General features: G+C 44.1%; 1 protein-coding gene across 2 annotated transcripts in view; it reads right to left on the bottom strand.

Annotated features, from left to right (window-relative positions):
- Positions 1 to 6,418: 6,418 nt before the first annotated feature.
- dnajb13 (DnaJ heat shock protein family (Hsp40) member B13) overlaps positions 6,419 to 13,187 on the bottom strand; it is a 35,444-nt gene continuing 28,675 nt past the window's right edge. For both annotated transcript variants that reach the window (XM_033023193.1, XM_033023194.1), the window contains 2 exons: positions 10,503 to 10,579; positions 6,419 to 6,685 (listed from right to left, as the gene is read on the bottom strand). In XM_033023193.1, the coding sequence (XP_032879084.1) occupies positions 6,532 to 6,685; positions 10,503 to 10,579 (231 nt within the window). In that variant the 3' untranslated portion in view covers positions 6,419 to 6,531. The remainder of the gene's footprint in view (positions 6,686 to 10,502; positions 10,580 to 13,187) is intronic.

The raw sequence follows: 13,187 nt of genomic DNA, 5'->3' as shown, positions 1-13,187 counted from the left end.
GCATGGGTATGCTCAGAGATCTTTTGTTTCTTCCCACACTCCAAAGACGTACAGGTTTGTTGGTTAATTGGCTTGGTGTAAATGTAAAATTGTCCCTAATATGTGTAGGGTAATGTTAATGTGCGAGGATCGCTGGTTGGTGCGGACTCAGTGGGCCAAAGGGCCTGTTTTCGTGCTGTATCGCTGAACTAAACCCTAGTAGGACAATCTCTCAAGGAGTTGTTTGACTGTTGGATGGCTTCTGCTTGAGGCAACAGAAATTAAGAAATTAGGGCTGTACTGTAAATCCTTGCTTTAACAGACCCCTTTATAACAGATTTTGGTTATAGCAGTCACCCAGCCCTTTTACTACAGCTTGCACTGCTCCCCCCCAGCAACTTGCAGTGCTGGTTGCCACCATGTCGCCTTCCCTACCGCTTGTTGTGCCAGCTGTCCTGCACTGCTCCCGGCTACACCACCTCCCCGGCCACTTGCAGTGCCATCTGCCCTGCGCCATCCCTTGTTTGTGCCGCGTCCCTGGCTGCTTGCAATGCCGGCTGCCACCGCGTTGCCTCCCTGACCGCTTCTGCACTATCTAACTCCCTCTCCCACCACCACCGCACTGCCCCTGGCTCGCGTCGCCTCCTTGGCTGCCAACTTTGGCCAGCTCCTCCCTCATGCCTCCATAGTCCCCTTTGTCCAACTGCAATACTAACACTTCTGATTTTACCTTCTCCAAATTGCAATTTAAAACTTATCATATTATAATAATAATAATAATAATAATAATAATAATAATAATGGATGGGATTTATATAGCGCCTTTCTAATACTCAAGGCGCTTTACATCGCATTATTCATTCACTCCTCAGTCACACTCGGTGGTGGTAAGCTACTTCTGTAGCCACAGCTGCCCTGGGGCAGACTGACGGAAGTGTGGCTGCCAATCTGCGCCTACGGCCCCTCCGACCACCACCAATCACTCACACACATTCACACACAGGCAAAGGTGGGTGAAGTGTCTTGCCCAAGGACACAACGACAGTATGCACTCCAAGCGGGATTCGAACCGGCTACCTTCCGGTTGCCAGCCGAACACTTAGCCCATTGTGCCATCAGTCATATTATGGTCACTACCTCCTAATGGCTCCTTTGCAATGAGTTCCCTTATCAAATCCGGTTCATTACACAACACTAAATCCAGAATTGCCTTCTCCCTGGTAGGCTTCAGTACAAGCTGCTCTAAGAATCTATCTCGGAGGCATTCCACAAACTCCCTTTCTTGGGGTCCAGTACTAACCTGATTTTCCCAGTCTACCTGCATGTTGAAATCTCCTATAACTACTGTAGCATTACCTTAGCTACATGCCAATTTTAAATCTTGATTCAACTTGCACCCTAAATCCAGGCTACTGTTTGGGGGCCTGTAGATACTGTAATTCCGATTAGGGTCTTTTTACCCTTACAATTCCTTAGTTCTATCCATACTGACTCTACATCTCCTGATTCTATGTCACCCCTTTTGTGACAGGAGTCAGGAGTCAATAGAAATTCTGAACAAAAACCATTCAACATTTGCACATGTAGCCTTCATGAAGGCTGCTGTTGGTGGTCAGCACTTCCATTGACTCCTGTCTATCAGCATTGGCACAAAGTTGAGCCTTTTCTGCCCTTAGCATTTCAATTGCTTTTCCACACATGCTTTGCAGCTATCCTGCTCATGCCTGCATTTCTGTGTACATACCTATCTGTCTTCCCCTGCAGTTGTTCCAAAAAAAGACTTCCTCTGAAGCTTCTGCACCAGAATTTGAAATTCTCCTAGGGAATTGACACTTGGGCCACTTGTGACTGGTGACTCACTACATCCTGCTTCTAACTAACCACAAAAGTATCAGTTCCTGACCAAGATTCAAGATTCAAGAAGTTTATTGCCATGTCAACAAGTTGATAGGAATGTGTCTTGGTTCGCTCTCAGACAGATACAATACAGTACAATACAACCACCACATACACCACAATAAATAATACAGACAATACCGTACGAAGGACAATATATACAGGAAGGACAGTACCCAGCAGCATCATAGAAACATAGAAATTAGGTGCAGGAGTAGGCCATTCGGCCCTTCGAGCCTGCACCGCCATTCAATATGATCATGGCTGATCATCCAACTCAGTATCCCGTACCTGCCTTCTCTCCATACCCTCTGATCCCCTTAGCCACAAGGGCCACATCTAACTCCCTCTTAAATATAGCCAATGAACTGGCCTCGACTACCCTCTGTGGCAGAGAGTTCCAGAGATTCACCACTCTCTGTGTGAAAAAAGTTCTTCTCATCTCGGTTTTAAAGGATTTCCCCCTTATCCTTAAGCTGTGACCCCTTATCCTGGACTTCCCCAACATCGGGAGCAATCTTCCTGCATCTAGCCTGTCCAACCCCTTAAGAATTTTGTAAGTTTCTATAAGATCCCCTCTCAATCTCCTAAATTCTAGAGAGTATAAACCAAGTCTATCCAGTCTTTCTTCATAAGACAGTCCTGACATCCCAGGAATCAGTCTGGTGAACCTTCTCTGCACTCCCTCTATGGCAATAATGTCCTTCCTCAGATTTGCAGACCAAAACTGTACGCAATACTCCAGGTGTGGTCTCACCAAGACCCTGTACAACTGCAGTAGAACCTTCCTGCTCCTACACTCAAATCCTTTTGCTATGAAAGCTAACATACCATTCGCTTTCTTCACTGCCTGCTGCACCTGCATGCCCACTTTCAATGACTGGTGTACCATGACACCCAGGTCTCGCTGCATCTCCCCGTTTCCTAGTCGGCCACCATTTAGATAATAGTCTGCTTTCCTGTTTTTGCCACCAAAATGGATAACCTCACATTTATCCACATTATACTGCATCTGCCAAACATTTGTCCACTCACCCAGCCTATCCAAGTCACCTTGCAGTCTCCTAGCATCCTCCTCACAGCTAACACTGCCCCCCAGCTTAGTGTCATCTGCAAACTTGGAGATATTGCCTTCAATTCCCTCATCCAGATCATTAATATATATTGTAAATAGCTGGGGTCCCAGCACTGAGCCTTGCGGTACCCCACTAGTCACTGCCTGCCATTGTGAAAAGGACCCGTTTACTCCTACTCTTTGCTTCCTGTTTGCCAGCCAGTTCTCTATCCACATCAATACTGAACCCCCAATGCCGTGTGCTTTAATGTGCTAATAATAAGCGTAAGTGCAAGTGCAAAAGAAAGTGCAAAGTGATTAGTGCAAATTCAAATATCTGATGGCTTGGAGGTAGGTGCTGTCTCTGAAGCGAGATGTTTTACTTTTAATGCTTCTATATCTCCTTCCTGATGGGAGGAGATTAAAGAGGTAATGTGCCGGGTGAAAGTGGTCTGCTATGATGACCAAATGCATCTGTCAGGTCAGATTCAGGATGCCTTCTTCCTTGTTCTTTTTCTTAGTCACTAAACCTTGGTCATGGTTCAATTCAATTCAATTCAATTTATTGTCATTTGGACCCCTTGAGGTCCAAACGAAATGTCGTTTTTCATGGGGGGTGAGAAGGGGAAACTTTTTTCTCAGTCACTACCGGGTCGAGGCTGCGTCTTTTCCCCGAGCCGCATCTTCACCCCCCCCCTCCCCTCGCAGCCTACCACCTGGATTGGCGCGGCCTTTCCTGCCAGAGACCGGCCAGAGCTTCAGCAGCGGTGCAGCACTGGATTCAAAGGACAATAACAAAGGACATTTTTGTCACATACACCAATTGGTGTCGTGAAATTTGAGTTGCCATTGCAGCACACCAATAAAATCACAACATTTTAGAATTAAGCATTAAACATAAAAACATCCTCCCACAACGTTTCCGACTGCGAGGGAAGGTAGCAAAGTTCAGTCAACTTCCTCCATGTTCACCCGTGGTCGGGGCCTATTTGAGGCCTCCGCATTCGCTGCAACGGCGGCCCGATGTTTCAGGCCCTCTCGCCGGGATGATGGAACTCCGGCGTCAGAAGAACGCTCTCAGCGGCTTGGAGTTCCGAAACGGCCGCTTCCTACCGGAGACCGCGGCTTCCAAAGTCCACAGGCCGCGCTGGTCGAAGCTCCAACACTAGCGATCTCGGCGAAAGATCTCAGGCTCCGCTGTGTTCAAAGTCAGCGCCTCCCTCAGCTGGATGCTCTGCGACCATAGCTCCGCGATGTTGGAGTCCCAGCACGCTGGAGCTTATCACACGGTGACCCTCGGTAAGGCATCGTCCGCTCTGCGATGGTGCTTCAGCACTGCACCGCCGCCGAAGCTGAAGTTCTGGCTGGTCCCGGCAGGAAACGCCGCTCCATTCCAGTTGGTAGGCCACGAAGATGCGGCTCGGAGGAAAGACGCATCTCCGACCAGATAGGGACTGAGAAAAACAGTTTCCCCCTTCCGCTCCCCACCCCCCACATAAAAAAACTAGAAGACCTCCAGGACAAAAACTTTTGACACTAAAATAAAAGGGTGAAAGGACGAACAGCTGCACGCAGGGCAGCTATACTCGACGGCGCCCGTACTGACATTGCGGAGCAGTCGATGCCTTACCGGGGATCGCCGTGTGGAGCTCCGGAGTGTTGGGCCGTTTAACACCGTGGAGCTGTGGTTTGCGGAGCTTCCAGCCGCGGGGGGCGCTGACTTTAACAAAGCGGAATCCTGGGATCTCATGTCAGGGGTCACCAGCATTGAATCTTCGCCCAGCTCGGCCTGTGGACTGTGGGAGCCGTGGTCTCCGGTAGGAAGTGGCCGATTCGGAAACTTCAAGCTGCTGAGAGTGTTCTCCGTTCCGACACCAGAGCTCCAATCATCCCGGCGAGAGGGCCTGAAGGTCCCGACAACGAGTGAACAAAGGGGAAGATGACCGAACTTCATTGCCTTCCCTCACGGTGGGGAAACTTTGACTCTGCTGTGTGGAAATGTTCATGTCAAATTCTATCATGTATTGTGTTCTTTTTAATCGTATGGCTGCATGGTAATTCAAATCACACTGTACCAACGGGTGCATGTGATAATAAATGTCTCTTGAACTCTCTTCAGTAGAAGGGCAGAAAAAAAGAAAATCAGGCATGGTGATGGTGGCTAGTTTGGTGGGAAGGGGGTTGCAAACAAGAGTTGCATAATGTGTACCTTGTAAATCAAAAGAAATGGTGAAAGTGGGACTTGAGAAGGAATATTAGGTATGAGCATAGCATTATCTTCAATCTTTTATCAGAAGGATGACTATTTTTCCCAACAGTGTAGGACTAGGATCTGATGAAATAACAATGACACCCATTACTTGGAGGAAATGTTTCAGATTATAAACAGATAGGAAACTTTGATAACAAATTTAATTAAAATTTATAAACACACTAGACCAAGTGGGACCCGTTGGGCCCCATTCCCCCAAGGCAATATTCCACCACTCACCCGTTCCCCCAACACAACCCGTTCCCCCAACGCAATATTGCACCACTCACCCGTTCCCCCAAAACAACCCGTTACCCCAACACAACCCGTTCCCCCAACGCAATATTGCACCACTCACCAATAGCCCCCAACTGCGCAGGCGCGGCTCATTTCCCCTCATCCCCCAGCACTCCCTCCGTCTCTTCACCCTCCCTCATCTTTCCCCTCTCCCACTCTCTCACCTCTCCTTCCCCCTACCTTCAGTCACTCCCTCCCTCCATAACCCCTCTCCCCTCCTTACAACCCTCCTCTCCCTCTATCTGTTTAAATAACATTAAACAACAATCCTCTCCTCGTCCCCTTCCCCTCTCCTTACAACAATGTTACAAAAATCTCATTGGACTGGGAGTCCTGTCTTTGTTAACATTGTCCATAACCCCTCTCCCCTCCCTACCCCAAGTGGGACCCATTGTGCCTTGTTCCTCCAATGCAATATTCCGGTCTGGAGCCGTTGGAGGGGGAGGGAGGAGCGCGGCTCCGGGCCCAGTCCGTGTCTGTGTCTTTGTCCAGCCTGGGCTGTGGTTCAAGGCTGAGCGGGGTCCGAGGGCTGCTGCTCCGGGCCCGCGGGGAGGCCTCCCCCTCCCCCTCCCGCAGCACCGCACACGCGGCATTTAAAAATAATTGAAAGTCTTGAGGAGGGGGAAGGAGGAGCCGGGCCCAATCCGTGTCTATGCGCAGCGTGCTTTTATCGGGGACAGCGAGTTTTTAAAAATGTAAATGAGATGCCATTGTGATGTCATAGCTGTAAATGCCACTGCAATGTTCAAACTGGATTTTGTAAAGTTAAAATGTGATTAACTTTGAAAATATAACATCAATCGGAGCAAAACTTGATAAAAACAAACCACAAGACAATTGTAAGTAAGGTGGTCCAAAAGTTTTAGCGCTATCGTGTACCGTTTTGGCGTAATTCAGGGCATGAATTACACACAGACAGACTCACAAACAAACAAGATGAATGTTTTGTATATAGATGCTTTAATTTGGTGAATAATCATCATTATGGGTACATAATGATGGATAAACATATCTCCCAGGCCCGACGTGGGAATAACTTCTTATTGCCATGTCTTTAAGCATGTAATGCTCGATTAATCAGTTTTCTCTTTGCTGGTGTAAGCTTATTTGGAAATTTGATATCAAACTGAATGATAAGATTTCCTTTTTGTGTTGGATCCTTGGATATAGGCATTCCTTCTCCTGGAACTACCTTGCTGTATTTAGGACTATGAAGGAGAAACAAAATATAATTACTATAAACTAAGTTTTTGAGAATTTCAAGTAAATAGCAAGAGTCCACAATTCTATATACCATTTTCACTGAGTACAATATATTGAATTTAGTAGGTGGGGAAATCATAAAGGATTTAAGGAACAATCTTTTCCTAAACGTTGGTTAAATTTTGCATTAGATGTTGAAATAGCTCTACCTTGTAGTATATTTGGCAACATTAATTGGGTGATTAGGTAGAACACGTTACTGGGTGATTATTTTCAGCAAGGGCTGATTCAGTTCTTTGAAAGTTTTGCATATTTAAATACTGGAGACTTTTGCCAACACAAGGAATTCATATCAAGGACTGCAGTAGAATGGAGTCATGTTTCTACTTTGAACTAACACGGAATTTGATTAGGTGGGGAATTTGGTGCAGGTGTTCTGCTATTCTATTTTAGGAAAGGAGCACTCGGAGAGAAAGAGAGATGTTGTGCAGTAGAAATAGCAAGACCAGATAGCTGGAATCTAAAATTATTAATTAAAATTAGTGGTTTAATCAAGAGATTAACTGGATTCTGAAAGATATATATCAGATTTATCATTTCACTAGACCAAGTGCAGAGATGCGGGCGCCAGCAGCCGTTATGGTCGTTGGCCAGCAGGAGGCGACAAAATGTGTGAGTGGGGGGGGGAGAAGGATTTTATTAAAAATGTGTACATAAACACGACGAAATTTAATGAGGCGTGGATACTTGGAATGAAAAGTGAAATCTCTACCGAAATGGAAAAAATGTCGGCGTTTCTGGGTCTGGCGTTGGCATAGCAACAAATCAAAGGCTGGCAACCACAAGTCAGGCAGAAACACAGCCGGCCAGCAGGCAGCCAGCCAGCAGCCACAGAGTTTTAATATATAGATATAGATAGATGGTGGGCAAACAGACCTTACTGTATGTGGTATCAATAATATAGAGGTTGGGCATTGTGGTTTTGAGGTTTAAGCACCAGATTTTCAGGAGATAGAAAGGAAGTTTAAAAGTACAACGTTGAAGGAGTATGTCTCTGGATTACTCCCAATGCCACGTAGTAGTAAGGGTAGAAATAGGAAGAAAAGCAATGTATTGTTTGAGCCATGATGCAGGAGGAAGGGCTTAGGACCTGTGGGACATTGAAGTTACTTTGGAATCAGAAACAAAAGAGTGGATTGTATATCCTCATGACTGGGACCAATCTTGTGGAAAGGTTCATTAGTGTGCTTCGGAAGGTTAGAACTAAACTGGTGGTGAATTGACAGTTTATAACAGTTGAATAGAGGAATATGGCGTGTACAAAATGTGAGAGCATTGGTTAGCAAGAGAGAAGAAAGTAGTACCATATTAGAGAGCAGCAGGGTAGGAAGGATTAAAAAGAATAGAAAGACTGGTTCAAAATGCATGTACGTAACAAACAATGAAGATTGACACAAAATGCTGGATTAAATCAGCGGGTCAGGCAGCATCTCTGGAGAAAAAGAATAAGTGATGTTTCGGGTCGAGCCCCTTCATCAAACCATACTTCATCAAACATACATTTGCCGAACAAACAATGGTGTAAATGGAAATGAGAATGAAGTAAAAAAGGTCGGAATTGGGTGTTTAAACATAGAAACATAGAAAATAGGTGCAGGAGTAGTCCATTCGGCCCTTCGAGCCTGCACCACCATTCAATATGATCATGGCTGATCATCCACTCAGTATCCTGTACCTGCTTTCTCTCCATACCCAATGATCCCTTTAGCCACAAGGGCCACATCTAACTCCCTCTTAAATATAGCCAATGAACTGGCCTCAACTACCTTCTGTGGCAAAGAATTCCAGAGATTCACCACTCTCTGTGTAAAAAATGTTTTTCTCATCTCAGTCCTAAAAGATTTCCCCTTTATCCTTAAACTGCGACCCCTTGTTCTGGACTTCCCCAACATTGAGAACAATCTTCCTGCATCTAGCCTGTCCAACCCCTTAAGAATTTTGTAAGTTTCTATAAGATTCCCCCTCAATCTTCTAAATTATAGCGAGTACAAGCCGACTCTATCCAGTCTTTCTTCATATGAAAGTCCTGACATCCCAGGAATCAGTCTGGTGAACCTTCTCTGTACTCTCTCAATGGCAAGAATGTCCTTCCTCACATTAGGAGACCAAAACTGTACGCAATACTCCAGGTGTGGTCTCACCAAGACCCTGTACAACTGCAGTAGAACCTCCCTGCTCCTATACTCAAATCCTTTTGCTATGAATGCTAACATGCCATTCGCTTTCTTCACTGCCTGCTGCACCTGCATGCCTACTTTCAATGACTGGTGTACCATGACACCCAGGTCTCGTTGCACCTCCCCCTTTCCTAATTGGCCACCATTCAGATGTGGAGAGGGTGGCGGATTTCCGCTTCCTGGGAATCCATATTGAGGAGGACCTGACGTGGAGCGTGAACACCACTGCGCTGCTGAAAAAGGTGCAGCAGAGACTGCACTTCCTGAGGGTGCTCAGGAAGAATAACATCACTCAGAGACTGCTGCTGTCCTTTTATCGGTGCTCCATTGAGAGCATCCTAACATATTGTGTATGCGTATGGTACACCAGCTGCACAGCAGCTCAGAGGAAAGCGCTCCAGAGGGCCATTGACAACGCCCAGAGGATTGTCGGCTGCCCTCTCCTTACCTTGGAGGACTTACACAGTTCCCGCTGCATCAAAAAATCCCAGAGTATTATAAAGGACATTTCCCACCCCGGGCACTCCCTGTTTTAACTGTTGCCGTCAGGCAGACGGTACAGATCTACAAGGACAAGGACAAACAGACTTAAAAACAGTTTTTACCCCACTGCTATAAAGACACTAAATGTAGCCGCCAAGGAACGCAGGGGCGATACATACTAAGGGACTGTGGTACACTGTGAAATCGACAGAAGGATGTAGGATTGGATGTTTATGCGTGCTATTTTCATGATATTTATTTTAGTTGTTTATCTTTTTTTAATATTTTACCTTGTATGTATCGTTAGCTTTTAGAAATGTTTGAATGGTACACTGACTGGCTGACATTTTTTAATTTTGTTGTACATGGTTCATGTTACAATGACAATAAAGAAACTATTCTATTCTATTCTATTCTATATTCTATTCTATAATAGTCTACTTTCCTGTTTTTGCCACCAAAGTGGATAACCTCACATTTATCCACATTATACTGCATCTGCCATGCATTTTCCCACTCACCCAGCCTATCCAAGTCATCCTGCAGCCTCCTAGCATCCTCCTCACAGCTAACGCTGCCCCCCAGCTTCTGGTCATCCGCAAACTTGGAGATGTTGCATTCAATTCCCTCGTCCAAATCATTAATATATATTGTAAGTAGCTGGGGTCCCCAGCTAATTCAAAATTCACAATTTTCAGTAAATATACAGGTAAAGCAGATTTGAGAGGGTAGAATTTATTTGGTTGGTGCTGAAAAGCAAAAAGAATATGATCCTACCACAAGCAGTAATAGGCCTTCAAACCCAGGGAGGAAGAAAGAGAAGAAAGCAAATCTGCAAAGAGACTGGAAACATTTCAACTGGAGATGCTTGTGATCAGATAATACAATGGTGTTCCCTTAGCATCAGGGTAGCCGATATATATACGATTAATTTGCAAAGTAAAATACAGAATGAAATTTCAAAATTAGCTAAGGATGACCAGCCTTGGAGGTGTGGTAAACGGTGTCGAGAGCAACCATTCAAATGTGACAATAATTAGATAGGATGGCTGGCAAGAAAAGGCAGACAAGTGGTCAACAATAAAATAGTGTGAATACTTACTGGACAATATCATTGATTGGAATGCTGAGGTACCTGTCATCCAGAGTCTCAATTTCCACGGTGTGACCTGTTAAAGCCTGAAATCCAAATTCATCATGAATTATTAAAACTCATGAATTGTGCAAAAGCTGAAAGTGTAAACAATAGTGTCATTCAACTGCTGTAATATTTATTGGAAAGTTGATAATTCTCTGTTTTTATACACTGCAGTTATTACACTCGTGCATGCTGGATCACAATCCTATGGACGCCAACAGCTTCCAGTTTCTCAATCTAATCTTTGCATTTATGCCTTATCAGTATGGATAGATAGATTAATAGGGAGTGGTGACCACAGCTAAATTTGATCTTGTTCTCATGCAACATTTATGTATGTATATACAGTATATGATTTCTAGCAGGATTACAGCATAACACTCTGGACAAACCCCAATTGTTTTTGCTCTTTTCTCTCATCTAGGGTCACATGCATTAAAATTATATAAACACCAAAGGGTTTTTTTCGGTAAATGACATGACATGTGATAATCGATCACTAATGAGCTTCAGGATTGGTAGAATACCTAGTTTGTGTTCATCCATTGAGCCTTACCACATGGTGTCTTCTTGCTCTCAGTCACAATATTAATAGAAGCACTTGGAGCAGGTAAAATGTCTAACTTTACCCTGGTTTATGCACATCTAAATTTAATTTCGTATTTCATATTGGGCTTTTTAATTAGAATTCTAAGTAGTTTCAAAGATCCTACACTTCTGAAAATAGGATATAAAGAAGTGCCGTTAATGATTTATATTCTATATAGATTCCGGAAAATCTGATCTCATACTATGCTATCTAACTTCAGACATGATTGATAATGGGATATGTCAGTTGACCCGAGTGTCTCCAAGCGAAGAGAATTTTGTTGAGAAAAAGAAATACCAGCCAAGGCTTCTGACCTGCTCAGTATTTTATAGTCCCATACCAGACAATGTGAACAGAAAATGTTGCAACTTATCAATAGGCCTGACAGGAGTTGTGACGCGAGGGAAATAATTAATATTTAATCTCACTATCTTTTCATCAGAACTTGGCAAAGATAGATACATGCATGTTTTAAATTACAGAGAGGGTGGGGTGGAATGAACAAAGGTGATATAATGGAGACCAAGAGAGACTTTGATACAGAGGTGATGCTGGCTGAGACTGATGAAGATGGTGAAGCTGATCTATCTGCCTGAGATTTAAATAGGGAGTTGAAAGATGACAGACAAACGAGTGAAACAAAGCTGGATCTGTGAGGTATCGACCATTGCTGATGCTGGAAATCTGAAAAGATGCTGGGAAAAGTTATTAGGTCGGGCAGGATTCATGGAAAAAGAAACACAGATTTATTGCTACATCTTAATGACCTTTCAGCAGAACTGGCCAGTTCTGGTATAAAATGGAAAGGTTAGTTAAGTGTTGAATTCATTTCCCAGTCCCAAGGACGGAAGTAGTGTCTCTACCCGAAACGTCACCTGTTCCTTTTCTCCAGAGATGCTGTCTGACCCGCTGAATTACTCCAGCTTTTTGTGTCTATCTCAAGGACTGTGATTTATTTGGTCAGGAGATGAGATGCTTATCCTTGACGCTTATATTAGATGTTGTTGGAATAGAGTAAGATGCGGAAAAAGTGATTAGAGAAGGGAGTGGATGGAGAATTAAAGCAATAGACAATTTGAAGTCCAGAGTCACCACTGCAGACTAAAGAGGAGCTCTGAAAATCAGTCACCTAATCAGTGTTTAGTTTCTCCAATACAAAGGAGAATACCAAATGCAGCACACTAAGTTAGTAGCAGAAATTAATCACTGCTTCACTTTACAGGAGTGTTTGGATCTCTGGATGGTGGGAAAGGAAGAGATCTTATGTTGCTCGTCTGCAAATCAAAGACTTTTCCTTCTTCTCTTTGTCTTTAGCAGTTCCTCGGAAACAAGGAATATATTTTCATTCAAGTTCCTGAGGTAGCTAATGAAGCCAATGTTGGAACTGCAGGCTCTTCCACAGATAGGGGAGGAGTTGCCAAATGGGATGGGTGGGTGAATACTTAGTGAAAGTGTCATCCACACTAACTCAATATTTCAGTCTTTGAACTAAGAATCCAGTAATCCCCTAGATTTAGTCAGGATCAAATTGGTTTATAAATTCAGCAAACATAATCTTATCATCTCAAAGTCCCAAGAAATCCATTATCATAGGTTTTCATTGGAACTTCATATTTTCCAGCTGTGTAAGGTGATTTAGCCAAGGGGTCGTGAATCTGTGGAATTCAGTGCCACAGAGAGCTGTGGAGGCCAAGACATTGAGTATTTCTAAAGCGGGGAACTGATTGGGAAGGGTGTCAATGGTTATGGGAGAAGGCAGGAAAATGGGGTTGAGAGGGAAATATAGAACAGCCATGATTGAATGGTGGAGTAGACTCAATGGGCTGAAGGGCCTAATTCTGCTCCTATGTCTTATGGTCTTATGGAAAACTGGACAGAAAATTCTAGCTATTCAACTGTCCTAGTTAAAGATTTGACGGTCTATTTGTTTTCACAGCAATTTCCTGCTACCGATTACAGATCATTAATCAGAACCCCTAATGTTTCTCTTACTTAGCAGCAATTCGAGATACTGTATCGATATCAGGAATTACTCTGGCACAAATGCATTATAACTGAAT

Source organism: Amblyraja radiata, chromosome 6, assembly GCF_010909765.2.
Source record: "Amblyraja radiata isolate CabotCenter1 chromosome 6, sAmbRad1.1.pri, whole genome shotgun sequence".
Lineage (NCBI taxonomy): Eukaryota > Metazoa > Chordata > Chondrichthyes > Rajiformes > Rajidae > Amblyraja > Amblyraja radiata.
This window is presented reverse-complemented; position numbering and strand designations above follow the sequence as displayed.